This window comes from Lissotriton vulgaris, chromosome 9, assembly GCF_964263255.1.
Source record: "Lissotriton vulgaris chromosome 9, aLisVul1.2, whole genome shotgun sequence".
Lineage (NCBI taxonomy): Eukaryota > Metazoa > Chordata > Amphibia > Caudata > Salamandridae > Lissotriton > Lissotriton vulgaris.
The window spans coordinates 147,065,541-147,078,710 of NC_141697.1; the positions used below are offsets into that span (position 1 = coordinate 147,065,541).

Below are 13,170 nucleotides of genomic sequence, written 5' to 3' on the forward strand. Positions count from 1 at the left end.
GAAATCTACATATGCTCTAAATAAAGAACCTTCACGCTATCAGCGATGATCTTGAAAATCTAGGATAGATCCGGCCCTCCTGGAACTACATTATACATTTGTGAACTACAACATAATCTTTTCAAAAGCTGGTTGGCAGCTTTCATATGTTAAGTGCCAATTGTACTATTTAATGCTTGCAAAATACTGGTCAGTATTTGAAAGCAGTGTTCTTGAGACCAGTAAATATTTTTATGAACCAACCTGTGTGCCATTAGGTCGATTCCTATAAAACAGAATAGGATAGAGACGCATTGCGACCTTCCTGATTAAAATTAATTAGATTTTTTTTTATATAGAGTTTTATATAGCGCAAAATGGACCAGAGACATCGGGTGTCAGCGCGCGTTACATGAGCAGCGGCTTTGTTACAGAAGGACACATTCATTTTTGTTAGGCACGGGGAGATTAAGTGATTTGCCCAGAATCACAGGATGTTGAGCGTCGTTGCAGAGACTCGAACCCGGTTCCCCAGCTTCGAGGTCGACCGCTCTAGCCGTAAAGCTACATCCTCTCCCAAACTGCAACCCAATCCAATTGGTCACTATCATGGGGTTGGTGGCCTGCAAGGGTCAACAAGCCACTACATCTCGTGATCTTCAATAAAGTAAACTTTTTTTAATGCAGCTTGTTTCCCTATATTGAAATGAGGCTGTGCTTAAAAAAAAAAAAAATTAATTTTTTTTTTTTTTAGACTTCAAGAATTGGCAGTGGTACCCAGGACTAATGCCAGCTCTTTAAGAAAACAATATGTTTTTTGAACTCACACAGGACAATGGGGATGCCTTCCCTTTTGCGAATGGGTTATCACTTCCTTTGAGGTGTTTATACATTTTGAATATTTTGCAACCAGATTTCGGTCACTAAACATTGATACATAAGATACTGATTTGGTATTTGCAAGTGATGCCCACAACACGTCCCTTCCAGATACCCAATCTGTATCCATTCAGAATCACATTTTAGAATTCCGAATTTGTTTCCAACTCCTAAAATGAGATTAGTACATGGGGAAAAACATTTTAAGAGTTGCAATTGGCGAACTGGAGCATTTGCAACTGATGAAATGCCTAGTATATCTGGTCTAAGACCTTTCAATGTTGGTTTCTTAACCCCTTCGATGCTGATGACGAGCTCAGCTCGTCATCAGCCACGGGGGCGTGTGCGGATGACGAGCTGAGCTCGTCATCTAACGCGGCTTTTCGAAAAAAGCTGCGTAGCGCAAAAATCACCGCAGCAGCGATGCGGTTAATGTACACACATATGACCTTGGATTGATGTACAAATTATGCTCTAAAACAGGCTAACAGTAGATTAGCGGCTAGCAGTCCATTGACTTACAAAAGGTTCTTCTCCTATCCGGGACATGAGCATGTAGGTGTGAAGGTCACCATACTTCATAAATGGCAGGATGACCATGGGGACAGGAAGGCGCCCCTTGGCACGACTCCGTAAGCTCACACCTGTGAAGGATATCAGACAGAACATAAGTCCACAGGATATGCAGGTTTCAAAAGAAGTGCAACAAACTTGCTTTGAAGGTATTTATTGGTAGCATCACCAAGATATTCAAGTAATTAAATGTAGTTCTAATTTGTACTTTCATTTCTTGTTCCATACACAGAAAATAAAGAGGACTGTCCCTTAGGAGTAAAGAATTAAACATATTTTAATGAACTTAAAAAGATGATATCAAATGTCTCCTTCGCTGCTTTGTATTTTCATATGACCAACAATTCTAAACAATTCTTTGACATTTTAACTTCTTAATAATACCACTTTGTACATTGTTTTAAAAAAAGGGAGATACAAATGCAAACGAAAACACAAAAAATGCTGGAAAGGAATTTATCGAGATGAACACAAAGGCACAAGTAATCTCTAATAAAATGTACACTGAAAAGCATGTTACACAAGTAGGGCGAATTGTTTAAAGTGTGTTACAAGCCAACCTCAGACCTGCAGGGCGGGATTTAATGTGTTAACTAATTCTAGTCAATATTGGTTTAGCCTTGATTCTGAGGAGTTGAAAGTACCAGGAACAGGTGGAAATACAGAGCGAGTTCTGGAAGCAGTGCATGTAGTTCGGCACGGGGAATATCCTTTTCAACGCAACTTTTATAACGCATGCCTTTACATCGCAAGCCTTACAACGCATGCTATTACAACGCATTCCGCTGGGGGGCGCTCTAGGATAGGGAATAGATTTAATTTACTATCCAACACCTTCCCTACTATCCATGGGGACTGGAGTTGGAATAGTAAATTAAACTATTCACTATCCAGCACCCCTCAACACTATGCGTTGTAACAGCATGCGTTGTAAAATCTGCGATGTAAAAGCATGCGATGTAATGTCATACATCCGTTCGGCACAATTGGAAAAAATGTATTAAAAATTGTATGGCAGAGCAAGGGTCTTGTTCTTAATGGACTACCATTTCAGGGGTCTAGCGCTCATTTTGACAAAGATTGGCAGAGGAATGTCAACTTTGAGCCCTGAAACACTGATGATCTCCAACGAAATCCTTCCATCTCCAAATACTTACCTGGAACTCAAGTATACTCCATGATCACTGAGGGATCAACAGAACATAGCTTCTCACAAATTAAATGAACATGAAGGCTATCATGCGGAGTGTGCACTAGATGTGACAAAGAAGATGAATCATGAAATTTTAGCACATGAGCTGCAATAGTGCACATCCAATGGAATCAGGGAATTGAAAGTACATTTTTCTGAGTAAAAGGTGAGGATGGCTAACCATTCTTTAAAAACAAACATTGGCAAAGCCAGTAGGTCTTACCTATGTGCAAGGTATTGGCTTTGCCAATGTCTTTTAGCCATGTTGTACAGCAGCGTGGCTGCTGTGCAGCATGGCTAAATGTTATAAGAAAAAAAAGCGCGATAAGCATTCTTTTTTTTACTTTCTAGCATCAGTGCTTTTTTTAAATAGCTTTTATAGTGCTTTTTTAATAACTTTTAGCTATGCTGCTCTACAACATGGCTAAAAGACACCGGCAGAGCCAGTAGCTCTCACATAGACCTGACCTATTGGCTTTGCAATGCGTATTAGAACTGACAAACACTTGTGCCTCCAAAGGGTTGCAAAGCCTGGATGGTCTTTGAAAGATAAAATACAGAAGTATGCCAATCACAGGCCAAGTCAGTGCCTTTAAGAGGGTACTAGGGCTAAGACAGAGCTGTCATAGGAGGGGAAAAGCTGTCAATTATCATTCAGGCTGCTTTTTCTGAAAGCAACACTAGGACATGTCCAGTGCTGGCTGCAGATTATTGTTTGTTTTCTTTTCTTATAGAGGGTCGGGGAATACAGACAATGGGTGGGAGGGAAAAAGCAACACAGACAATGGGAGTGTGGATGGGGGAGGGAGTAGCAACACGGACAATGGGATGGTGGGGGGAGAAGCAACAGGAACAACAGGAGGGTGGGTGGAGAAGCAACACGGACAAAGGGAGAGTGGGGGGTAGAGCAACAGGAACAACAGGAGGGTGGGTGGAGAAGCAACACGGACAACGGGAAGATGAGGAGAAGCAACACTGACAATAGGAGGGTGGGTAGGATATAAGAAGCTACACAAACAACTGGAGTTTGGGGTGGGAAGAGAAGCACATTATAAACAACCGATAAGACATTATATACAGCTGAACAACAATATTTAAAAAATGATTTAATAAACAATGTTTTCTGCTAGTTTTCTTTTCATTGCACCACTGGCAACTACTTCCTGCCTGCAGGGCATTCTGGTGCTTGTTTGTACTCTCAAACCCAGTAATCCTGTTCAATTGTTTCTGCCCTCTAAACAGGGGTGGCAAAAAAATAACTGAATTGCACGTGTGCAGCAGACTGTCACAAATCAAAAATGGATCAATCTGTGCTTTGTCCCTGTGCCACACAGATGAAAGGAAGTGACGCCTGGCCCATACTTGGGACAGCAGCAATAAAGAGTGGCGATCAAACTAATCCAATAAAAAGCAATGGGCGGGTTCCAAACCCTTTACTGTAAACAATACCCTTCACAGCAACAGCGAATGCTCGCTGTCATGCGAGACCTAAAAAGATAAGCAAACTTACTCCACGTTATCAAAGTTGCATTTGCCAAACGAAATGGAACAAAGCAGTTTTTATCCATACTTATTTCCAAGTGTTATGCTTTCAGACTTTAGTGTAGCTCACTGCTTTATGCATACAAACTACAAAAATAAGAGCCAAGCCAGTTTGTTCCAATTTTGCAACAGGCGAATACCTGACATGCACTGTAGCAGCAACGTAGCACAAGATAATACTTCCTCCCCTTTTGCACCATGGCCATATTGAAGGAGTCTGGCACAATATTTGGATCATTGTCATGCTCTTAAGTGCTGTCCGCACTAAACTTCCGGTTTTGTGTGCTGAGACATGCTCTGCTCTTAAAATGGTTACGCCCCCTCCCGCCGCACTGTCCCACCTCCAAATGCAAAACAGTTTTCCAGTCTGAGGTGTGAAGCATGTTATAATGCGCAGTGTACGCCAATTAGAAATGACGATATCAGACTTGTCGGGCAGGCATACCATGAATGTGGCAATGCACAACTTCGATGTTTTCACTCCTGAAAGAGTGGAAAATGGGATTTAAATGCGTCGGACTAAGATTTCAGGCAGATAAGCCCAAAGGCATGCTTTCTGGGCAGAGTGTCCGAGGGAAGAATGTGTACTGGAAACTACTCAACTGCCGAGAGAACAGGGATTACTCACTTCCGTTTACTCAATATGGCTGGGAGGAAGGGAAACTGTGGTTTGTAGTGTGCACACTGAGTTAACAGAAGTAGTGAAACAGTAGGGTAGGGAAAATAACTGCAAGAGTTTGTATTATGACCAAAGTTGAAACCTGATAAACAGAATTTCTAAGCACAAAAACAAACTTTTTGGCAAGATTTGTTTTGGTCATTGATGACGAATTTCAGGTGTAACAGGAGTTATGACAGTGGCAACTTCCCATGACTATTCCTCACTGTAAACAGTTAGGGATGTATCATATTGTAATTGCATTTATATAGCGCTTACGATCCCAGATGAGGTGTTGAAGCGCTTTTTCGGCGAGTAGCACGCTACTCCGGAACCCATTAAGGATTAGTGGTGAATTAGTATAGTCATAGTGCAGTATGAAAGTAATTTGAGCAGCGTATATGTTAGTATGTTATTTGTATTGACAAGGATAGTGGAGGGATAGAAGCGGAAAAAGGTTTGCATTTATATAGCACTTGCTACCCCTAATGAGGTGTTGAAGCAATTTTTTAGTGAGTTGCATGCTATTCCGGAGCCCATAAAGAGTGGTGAATTAGTATAGTGAGTGTATCTGTGCAGTGTACAATTCCAGTTCCACATGCTATTTTTGTCCTCCACGGTAGAGATATTTTCCTTTCAAACAAATCACTTTCCCCAATATCATTGGTGTTCTTTACCCTTTGTCACTCCGGAAACAGATTTACTTCTGGGTGCCCCTCGTTACTAGGGTGAAATGGGCCCTAAGAATTACATTTATTAGGCGTGTTTTTGTACTATAGTTTTTTAGGTAGCACCTAAATGCAGCTTTAGCTGTTTGCTGTCGAAGACCTACTGTATACAATACACTATACAGAGTGGGCTTTGGGTCAGCCTCTTGCTCATGACTTGTCTAAATGGAATCTCTACTCCTAAATCAATGGTGTTCCTCCCTAGTCTTGCATATTTATTTATTTATAAACTTTTCTATAGCGCGAACATGATCCCGAAGGATATCAGAGCGCTTTACAAAAGAATGGAAGGAAGGACATAAATCCAATATCGACATCAAGTAAGAATACTTAACAGGAATAATCACATAATTCCCAGACAAACTAATCAAGGAGAGTAATACAATAAACAGGTATATATCGGGCTACGAAGGGGGGGGGCACACAATGTGGTAAAGAACAGCAGCATCAAATGATGGTACAATGGTTGTAGGATCAATGATTTCGAGCAGGTGAACCTAGCCCAAATTAAGGTAAGAATTTGTTCATTAGGAATCTTTTGGTTTCCAGTTTGAAAGCAGTCGTTGAAGAGATTCTGCTTACATCCGGTGGAAGAGAGTTCCATATCTTTGGGGCAGCGCCGAAGTATATGTCTCTCACTCAGTGCATTGCTGCTTACATGGCCTTTGATTGGTTCAGTTGTAGACTTCCTCTGCGGACGTGAGGGGACAATTTTTATTACAGTTTTAACATTCCATGGGAGGTTCTATGCTTTCGTCTGGAAACAGTTCTGAGCTTCATAACACTTACGTAGAAACTTTTTTGTCTTCTCAGTTTTTAGGTCTAGCTAACCGACACATTTTAGCAGTCTGTTATCAAAAACACCTATTGTAGAAAATATCAAAACTTACAATGGGCTTTGGTCAAGCCCCCACCTTATCACTGGTTGGCTTTCCGAGTCAATCTCTTTGGTTTCCTTTTTATTCAATGGCTTTCCTTTCTATTGTGTTTGTCGCTCCACTGGAGCATAGCTTCAGTCCTTTTATTTGGCTTACTTGTATTCTTCCACTTCTCACATTCAGTGAACTACTTTTTTACCACTCTTTGGGAGTGCATGGCCCTCCCCCTTATATCCTGCTTCCCTTACAAATTCTAACCACCTCACCCGCGCACCCCATGTATTTCCTTCCACTTCACTTCATCCATTGCTTCTCCTACCCCACCCTTGCTTTTTGTTCTGCTTTTTTAATGTATTTTTACTCCCTCATGGCTCAAGTAACTCAGTTGCTCCCAACACCACTCCCCATTGCTTTTCCTCTGTGTTTATTACTCCCTCCCCATTTCATCACATTACTTAAACAACAAAAAATTGTTCCCAATTTCTAGAAGGACAAAGCTGTAACCATTTGCTACAGGGCTGCTCCACTTTTAAAAAGCACTTTTGCACACATTTAAATATTTATATGTCTCGGTATGCAGTCTGATTGTGTCCTGGCTGAAGGACACCAGAACCACCAGAGATGGTGAGCGTCTCTGCTAGATAAGCAGGGGTTCTGGTTGTGATGGCTTGGTAAGGATGCAGCTGGTTTTGAAGATGGTCTGGGATGGGTAAAGTAAGCCAATGGAGTTCCATCAAGATGGAGAAAAGAGATTATATTTCTTTAGACCCTGGATGAGATACACTGTGCCATTTAGGATGCCCATAAAGGTGCCAGCTCATAGTAAAAGGGCTTGAACATCAGCTCTCAAGTAGTTTTCTGAAAGAAATAGTTCCACTTTTTTTTGTTTTGGAACAGAGCTGGCACAAGGGGAGGGTGAGGTTGGCACCCATGGTGAATCCAAGTGACACGGCCTTTGGTGAAAGTTAAAGTTGAGTTTCAACACCATCAAAGTTAATGTCATTGAACAAGGTGTGTACTGTTTTTTGGTTGCTGTTCTTGACAATAACAGACATTCGGTCTAAGTTGGTTTGAGCTTCAGGTTGGTGCTGGACATCCAGGTCTGGGTGATAATGCAGACAGTGTGGAGGTGTTGGATGTCTAGAGCAGAGGAGACTAATAGATGAAATTGTGTATTATATGCATATTGGTGACATATTATGTTGTGTAGAGCATCAAGCAGCTCTATGTAGAGCAGGGATCTCCAACCTTTTCTATAACGAGAGCTACATCATCTGATCAATAAAAATAGTCCCAAAGCTACTAATGACTTAGATCATTCATTCAGTAAAGACCACATCAAATACAATCAGTATATTGACCTCAACTTGCAGAATTACTAGCAATAATCACCCAGATGTATGTCACAATATCAAGTGACAAAATACTGCGTCATACCAAAATATCAAATCCAGGATATGACTAATACAATATCATGAAAGTACATAAATAAAGAGTATTCAAATTACCATAAAAGGGATGCCAGTTTGGACTTTGCCTAATTTCATTAATTATTGAAATCCAACAATTTATCAGTGCAGGATCGAGTAATTCTATCACAATACCGGACGCTGACAACTCAGTTTTGAAAATGTTTAGTTTATCTAAACTATGCTTCTTTCTGAACACCAACATTGCCTTCAGAAAGACAGCTTGACTAACCACAAAGCACACATATGAAAACTGTTTCAAAGAACAGCTGGTTCTCTTTAACAGGATTTTGCAATCTAGCTACTCTGCAAGTTTAACTGGGGTGCACTGACTCACAGCTGTGAAAGATGCCAAAGCGAGGTGGGAAGGAAATGTAACACATTGCACGGGGGTCCGCTATAGCGTGGGCGCCAGTGGAAGAGATCCAGGCACCCACAAGTAAAATCTCCTAGCTTCTGCTTGAAGTTGACTACTACACTTCCACATGCAAGTCTAATGTGTATGTGTGTTATGAGCAAGAGAAAGGATACATAAAAGGTACCCATGTGTTATAGTCAATAATTCTCATGTGTGCTTCTTGTGACATGGTAGTAAACCACCAATTGAAGACGTCAAAGCAGTACTTATTGGCATATTATACACTTTTTATGAAATTGATGCCACCACATACAGCAATTATTTATATTTCTACTAATTTACGGAGATTCGTGGGTGAATCGAGAAACTATCCTGTAATTGTAATTAATATCTATGCTTAATTTCTACCAGCATTAATCGAACACACACAATTACTCTGCCACCACTCATTTTTAATAAGTTGTTCTCAATATTTTAAAGATTTCTTCCAATTAATAGATTTTTCTTGTCAAAGAACTTGTGCACTGGAACTGCTAATATGTTTCGAGGCTTGATCCAATTTCTTATATCAAATCATTCAACTATCTTACTTAATCAATCAGTTCAACCACAAAAAGAGAGAGAGAGGAAAGAATGCATAAGGGTGAGACAGGCTATCCTGCACTTGCTAGTAAGAGGTCACACATGTGATCCCCCACACCCCAGAAGGAGTGATTGGGTGAAATCTGTGGTATTTTGCTTAAGAAAGAGGACCTTTTCTTGTGTGGCCAAAGAAAAGATGTTTACCCTCACTCAGCCAAGGTGACACCTCTAGTAGATATTCCCCCAAAACACAGTTTTAAATTTCATCCTGACAGAATACATGACCATAATATTGACTACCATGATCTCGGGAAGATAAATTTTGTAAGTAATAGATGTACTATCCTTTACTCCATATAATTATACCTTGACAATACATGTAACTTCAATGTATTTAGTTGTGGAGTTAAGAATAGTAAATCAAAACTTGTATATATTATAAAGTCAATATTCTGGACATAATATTAAGGCGGGATAATGTACTGTCTCAGTATTGCAAGCTATAATCCCAGCTACCTCAGTCAGTTAATGTGCCCGCTGATGATGGGCGCCATAGAGTGAGTCTTCATTTTTAGGTCTGGCTAGAGGCAGCCTCAAGTGTTCCAAAAAGAGCACAAAATAAACCACACATGAACATTCATACAGAGGAGTTTTCGGTGGTCCCTCTTTATCCATTGGTCTGTTCAAATGTCATTTACATTTTGCTTCCACCCACCACAACTGCAGCATGGGGCATTGGACGAACCCACTACAGCCTCTAGTGTTCATCACTGTGAGTGACAGCATTTTTCTCTTGGATATCTATCAAGAAAGTAGTTCACTTGTGTGTCAGAGCTGGTGAGCCCATCACTGCTTTCTTTTCATTTTATTACTTATTTGTTGCAAATATATGCACATTACCTTTAGTAAGAAGCATTTTTTTGCTACTGTCACACGGTTGATGTTTGGTACATAAGCATGCAAAAAAATAAAAAAATAAACACATTGCAGGCTTGGTTAGGCCAGCACTGTTGGCTTTGCAGATACATGTTTAATCTGTTTAAAGTTAGTCCACACAGGCAGAGCGCTTATGTACAGGAAGTCGTGTTTGCTGGACCTCACAAATCAAACTCTTGCAGCAAAAGGCGTCCTTAAAATAAACATGTGAAAGAAGGAGAAAACCTAGAAGTCATACATGGAACCAAATCCTTGTGAGTTGTTTTAGAACAAAGTGTTAGAGGACTGCAAACCTGAAAACAAGTTTTGCAATGTTTTATATATTGTTGCCAAGAGAGGCATAAATCTGTATAATGAGGCCAATAGCGCGCCAGAGCAGCATATACTCTTACAACAGGTGGGATTCAGGGTTTCAGATTAGTTTCTGGATCTTTCTAAAAGGGGGTTGTTCCCTGAAATTGGGAAGCAGTTGGACACCTGAAGTATAAGAAACAAACAGGAATCTGAGCTCAGAGCCAGCAAACACATTTAAGTTGCTATTTCATTCATCTGTGTTATGTGAATTTTGTCTCATCATACCAGTGCACAATCCCTGAATGAGACCCAGAAATATACACAAACAATACTGTACATTGACTGATTTTCTCCTCTTATAGTAATCATCTCACCTATCAGTTTACTAACGTTTGGATGGTTAAATTCTTTCATGAAAGCCGCTTCTCGCAAGAACTCCTCGATATCGCTTGAGGTAAAAATATCAGCTGGAAAAAAACAAAATAGCACCCATCAAATATCTGTTACTATTAAATGTGTCTTTTGAGGAATCAACAGTAAATGGTCACAGTACTGAAAAAAAAAACACACAACTTACTACTGAAAACCTGCAAAGGCAGGGAGTAACATGCAATGCAAGAACTATCATATGGTTAAGTCTACTAGAAAGACTACCCTACTTATGCCTAGACTGGCTCGCATGTGCATGAATATGGTGAGGCATAGATTTACGAACAGTAACAAAGGGATGAAAATTAGATTTTAGATTGACTCGTAACATGTAGTTCATGTTGAAGGTGGAGAGCTGCCATGCCATGAATATTACTGTTTATCAGTCAATACTCAAATGTAATCCTTGACTTAATGACAATCCATCTGAGGATTCTCACACAATTGGAAGTGGATCATAACATTTGCTGAACATTACCCGGACAAAATGATCGACCATACTCTGACACGCCTCAAAGTGTGGCGCATGCTACCAGCGGGACTAGTCAACACTTCTACCCTCCACTATCCTAGCTCCATTTGCTGCTTTACACTTTCTCACTCCTGCTTTATCAGTCTGTGTTACATGATTATTCAATCATAGCGGTGGTACGTAACAGGCTCTGTTGCTCGGTGGTCGAGTTCAGAGTTTAGAAAATGTCTGCACATACATACGTGGGGAGTAGCCAATGCACAGTTCCTCATGTCCGTGCTTTTGCCACAAGATGAGCACAAATCATTATATCATTCTAAATAAACTGCGGGCAAGAGATAGGTGTGGCTGTCATAACCAAATGACATGAACCACACAAATTGAGGCCTGAATTGACCACTGCTCAACTAGCACTTTCTGTCATGCTTCAGGACTTAGAAGACCCATATCAAACATCTCAATGAATCAGTACCGTGAGATACTGCACTTATCTGAGTTTTTTCCACCTTGACAATTTTTTACCAAAATTCATTTGGCCCTTGCCCTAGTGGTAGACCTGATCAAGCAGGTCAGTGAAGCTGGCCATGGTGTCTTCATAGCTCTATAATTAAGATATTAAATCAGGGGTCTCCCGACCGGTCCTGGAGGGCCGGATCCATGCCAGATTTTTTGGATATCCCCATTGAGATACATGTAGTAATTTTAAAAATCTGGCATGGATCCGGCTCTCCAGGAGCGGTTTGGAGACCCCTGCATTAAATGGTTGCTTTGACTTTGAAGGTAGGAGACATTCAAAGACGCTTGCCATCAAAGATGACATGGTGGCCTCTAAAAAGGGAGCGGGAATTGAAGTACTAGTGGACGTGCTGTAACACTGCGCAGCATCTCCAACACCCAGAGCGAACGTTGGGTATTCATTAAAGGCACACACATTACTTTAAAAGTAAGCTTTCAGACTTCACTCACATACACTTATGGGTCCTGAAAGAACAACGCAGAGCCTAATATGGTGGACCACTCTGCAAGGCTATGGGAAGGGGCTCGGGTAAAAGAAGGGAGCAAGTGTGGCTACTTGAGTTTGAAAAGGGTGGCCACTGACGGATGAAACTCGGTAATGCCTAGCAATTGATAACCACTTGGCAATACTATTGAGGTAAAACGTGCTGCATCTGGCAATTGGGACTGATTTAATAGGAACAGTGGGCGTTTCTAGGAAGACCTCTATCGAGCACTGAGGAAATGTCTGCCAAACACTATGGAGGATATTAACAAGAATGTACATGGCACTACCAGGCAATTGTGAGAACAACCATGTGATTGAGAGAAGACTGCCAGGTAATAGTGGTGGCACTGGTAGACAGTTGTTCGCAGAACTGGGAAACCTCTGCTGGGCAACAGTAAAGAGCCCTGCTGGGCTATAGGGGGTATTACAAGGAAGGAGGGAACACACTGATGGGTAAGGATGTAGGCAGTGGTGAAGGTGTGACAGACAATTAGGACGGCAATGTTGAGCAACGAGGAAAGCTCTGCAGGGCAATGGAAAGATGCTGTTAGGCACAAAAAAGGGTTGGTGCTGCCGGCCAATGAGAGAAGCAGGCTACCAGGTGATAGGACAGATAAGCATAACCAGGGAATATAGAGGCTAGACTTAGCAATGGAAAGGGCTAATCTGGGCCCTCCTCAGCAGTATGGGGAATGCTGTTAGGTATTGGGGATGTGATGAAGGTGCTAGCGGGCAATCGTGAACACACTTGCTGACCAGGGGGAGGGACCCACTGGGAAGGGCTTTGGCAGCTAAAGGGGGTGCACGGTTATGCAATTTCGGGTGCTGCCAAGCAAGGGTGATGGCTCTGTAAGGGAATGGGGATAGCTCTACTGTGCCATGGCAAATGGGCAGGCAGCAACATGGATGGTGCAGGGAACATGGAGTGAGCAGACAAGCAATGGGTGCATGCAACCAGATAATAGTGAGGGCAACTGGTGGGAAGGGAGGGGACTTTAGTGAGTCATGGAGAGAGTACTGATGTGAAATGGTGATGAATGGTGCACCCAGGAAGGAAGTATTTAAAATCAGCCTTAACTGAAGGGAGCAGGGGGCAGACATGAATTGTTGTGCAAGAGACTAGGTTCTCCGTTTCAGAGCCATGTGAAGCCACACAAGAGATAAGTTGGTAGCTACACGTACAAAGCAATACTCAGTC

General features: G+C 41.5%; 1 protein-coding gene across 1 annotated transcript in view; it reads right to left on the bottom strand.

The window, feature by feature from the left end:
- The window catches only part of TYRO3 (TYRO3 protein tyrosine kinase), a 456,471-nt gene that overhangs the window by 66,017 nt on the left and 377,284 nt on the right, over positions 1–13,170 (bottom strand). The window contains exons 14-15 of the mRNA XM_086937235.1: positions 10,443–10,535; positions 1,381–1,502 (exon numbers count right to left, since the gene is read on the bottom strand). Coding sequence (XP_086793361.1) covers positions 1,381–1,502; positions 10,443–10,535 — 215 coding nt within the window. The remainder of the gene's footprint in view (positions 1–1,380; positions 1,503–10,442; positions 10,536–13,170) is intronic.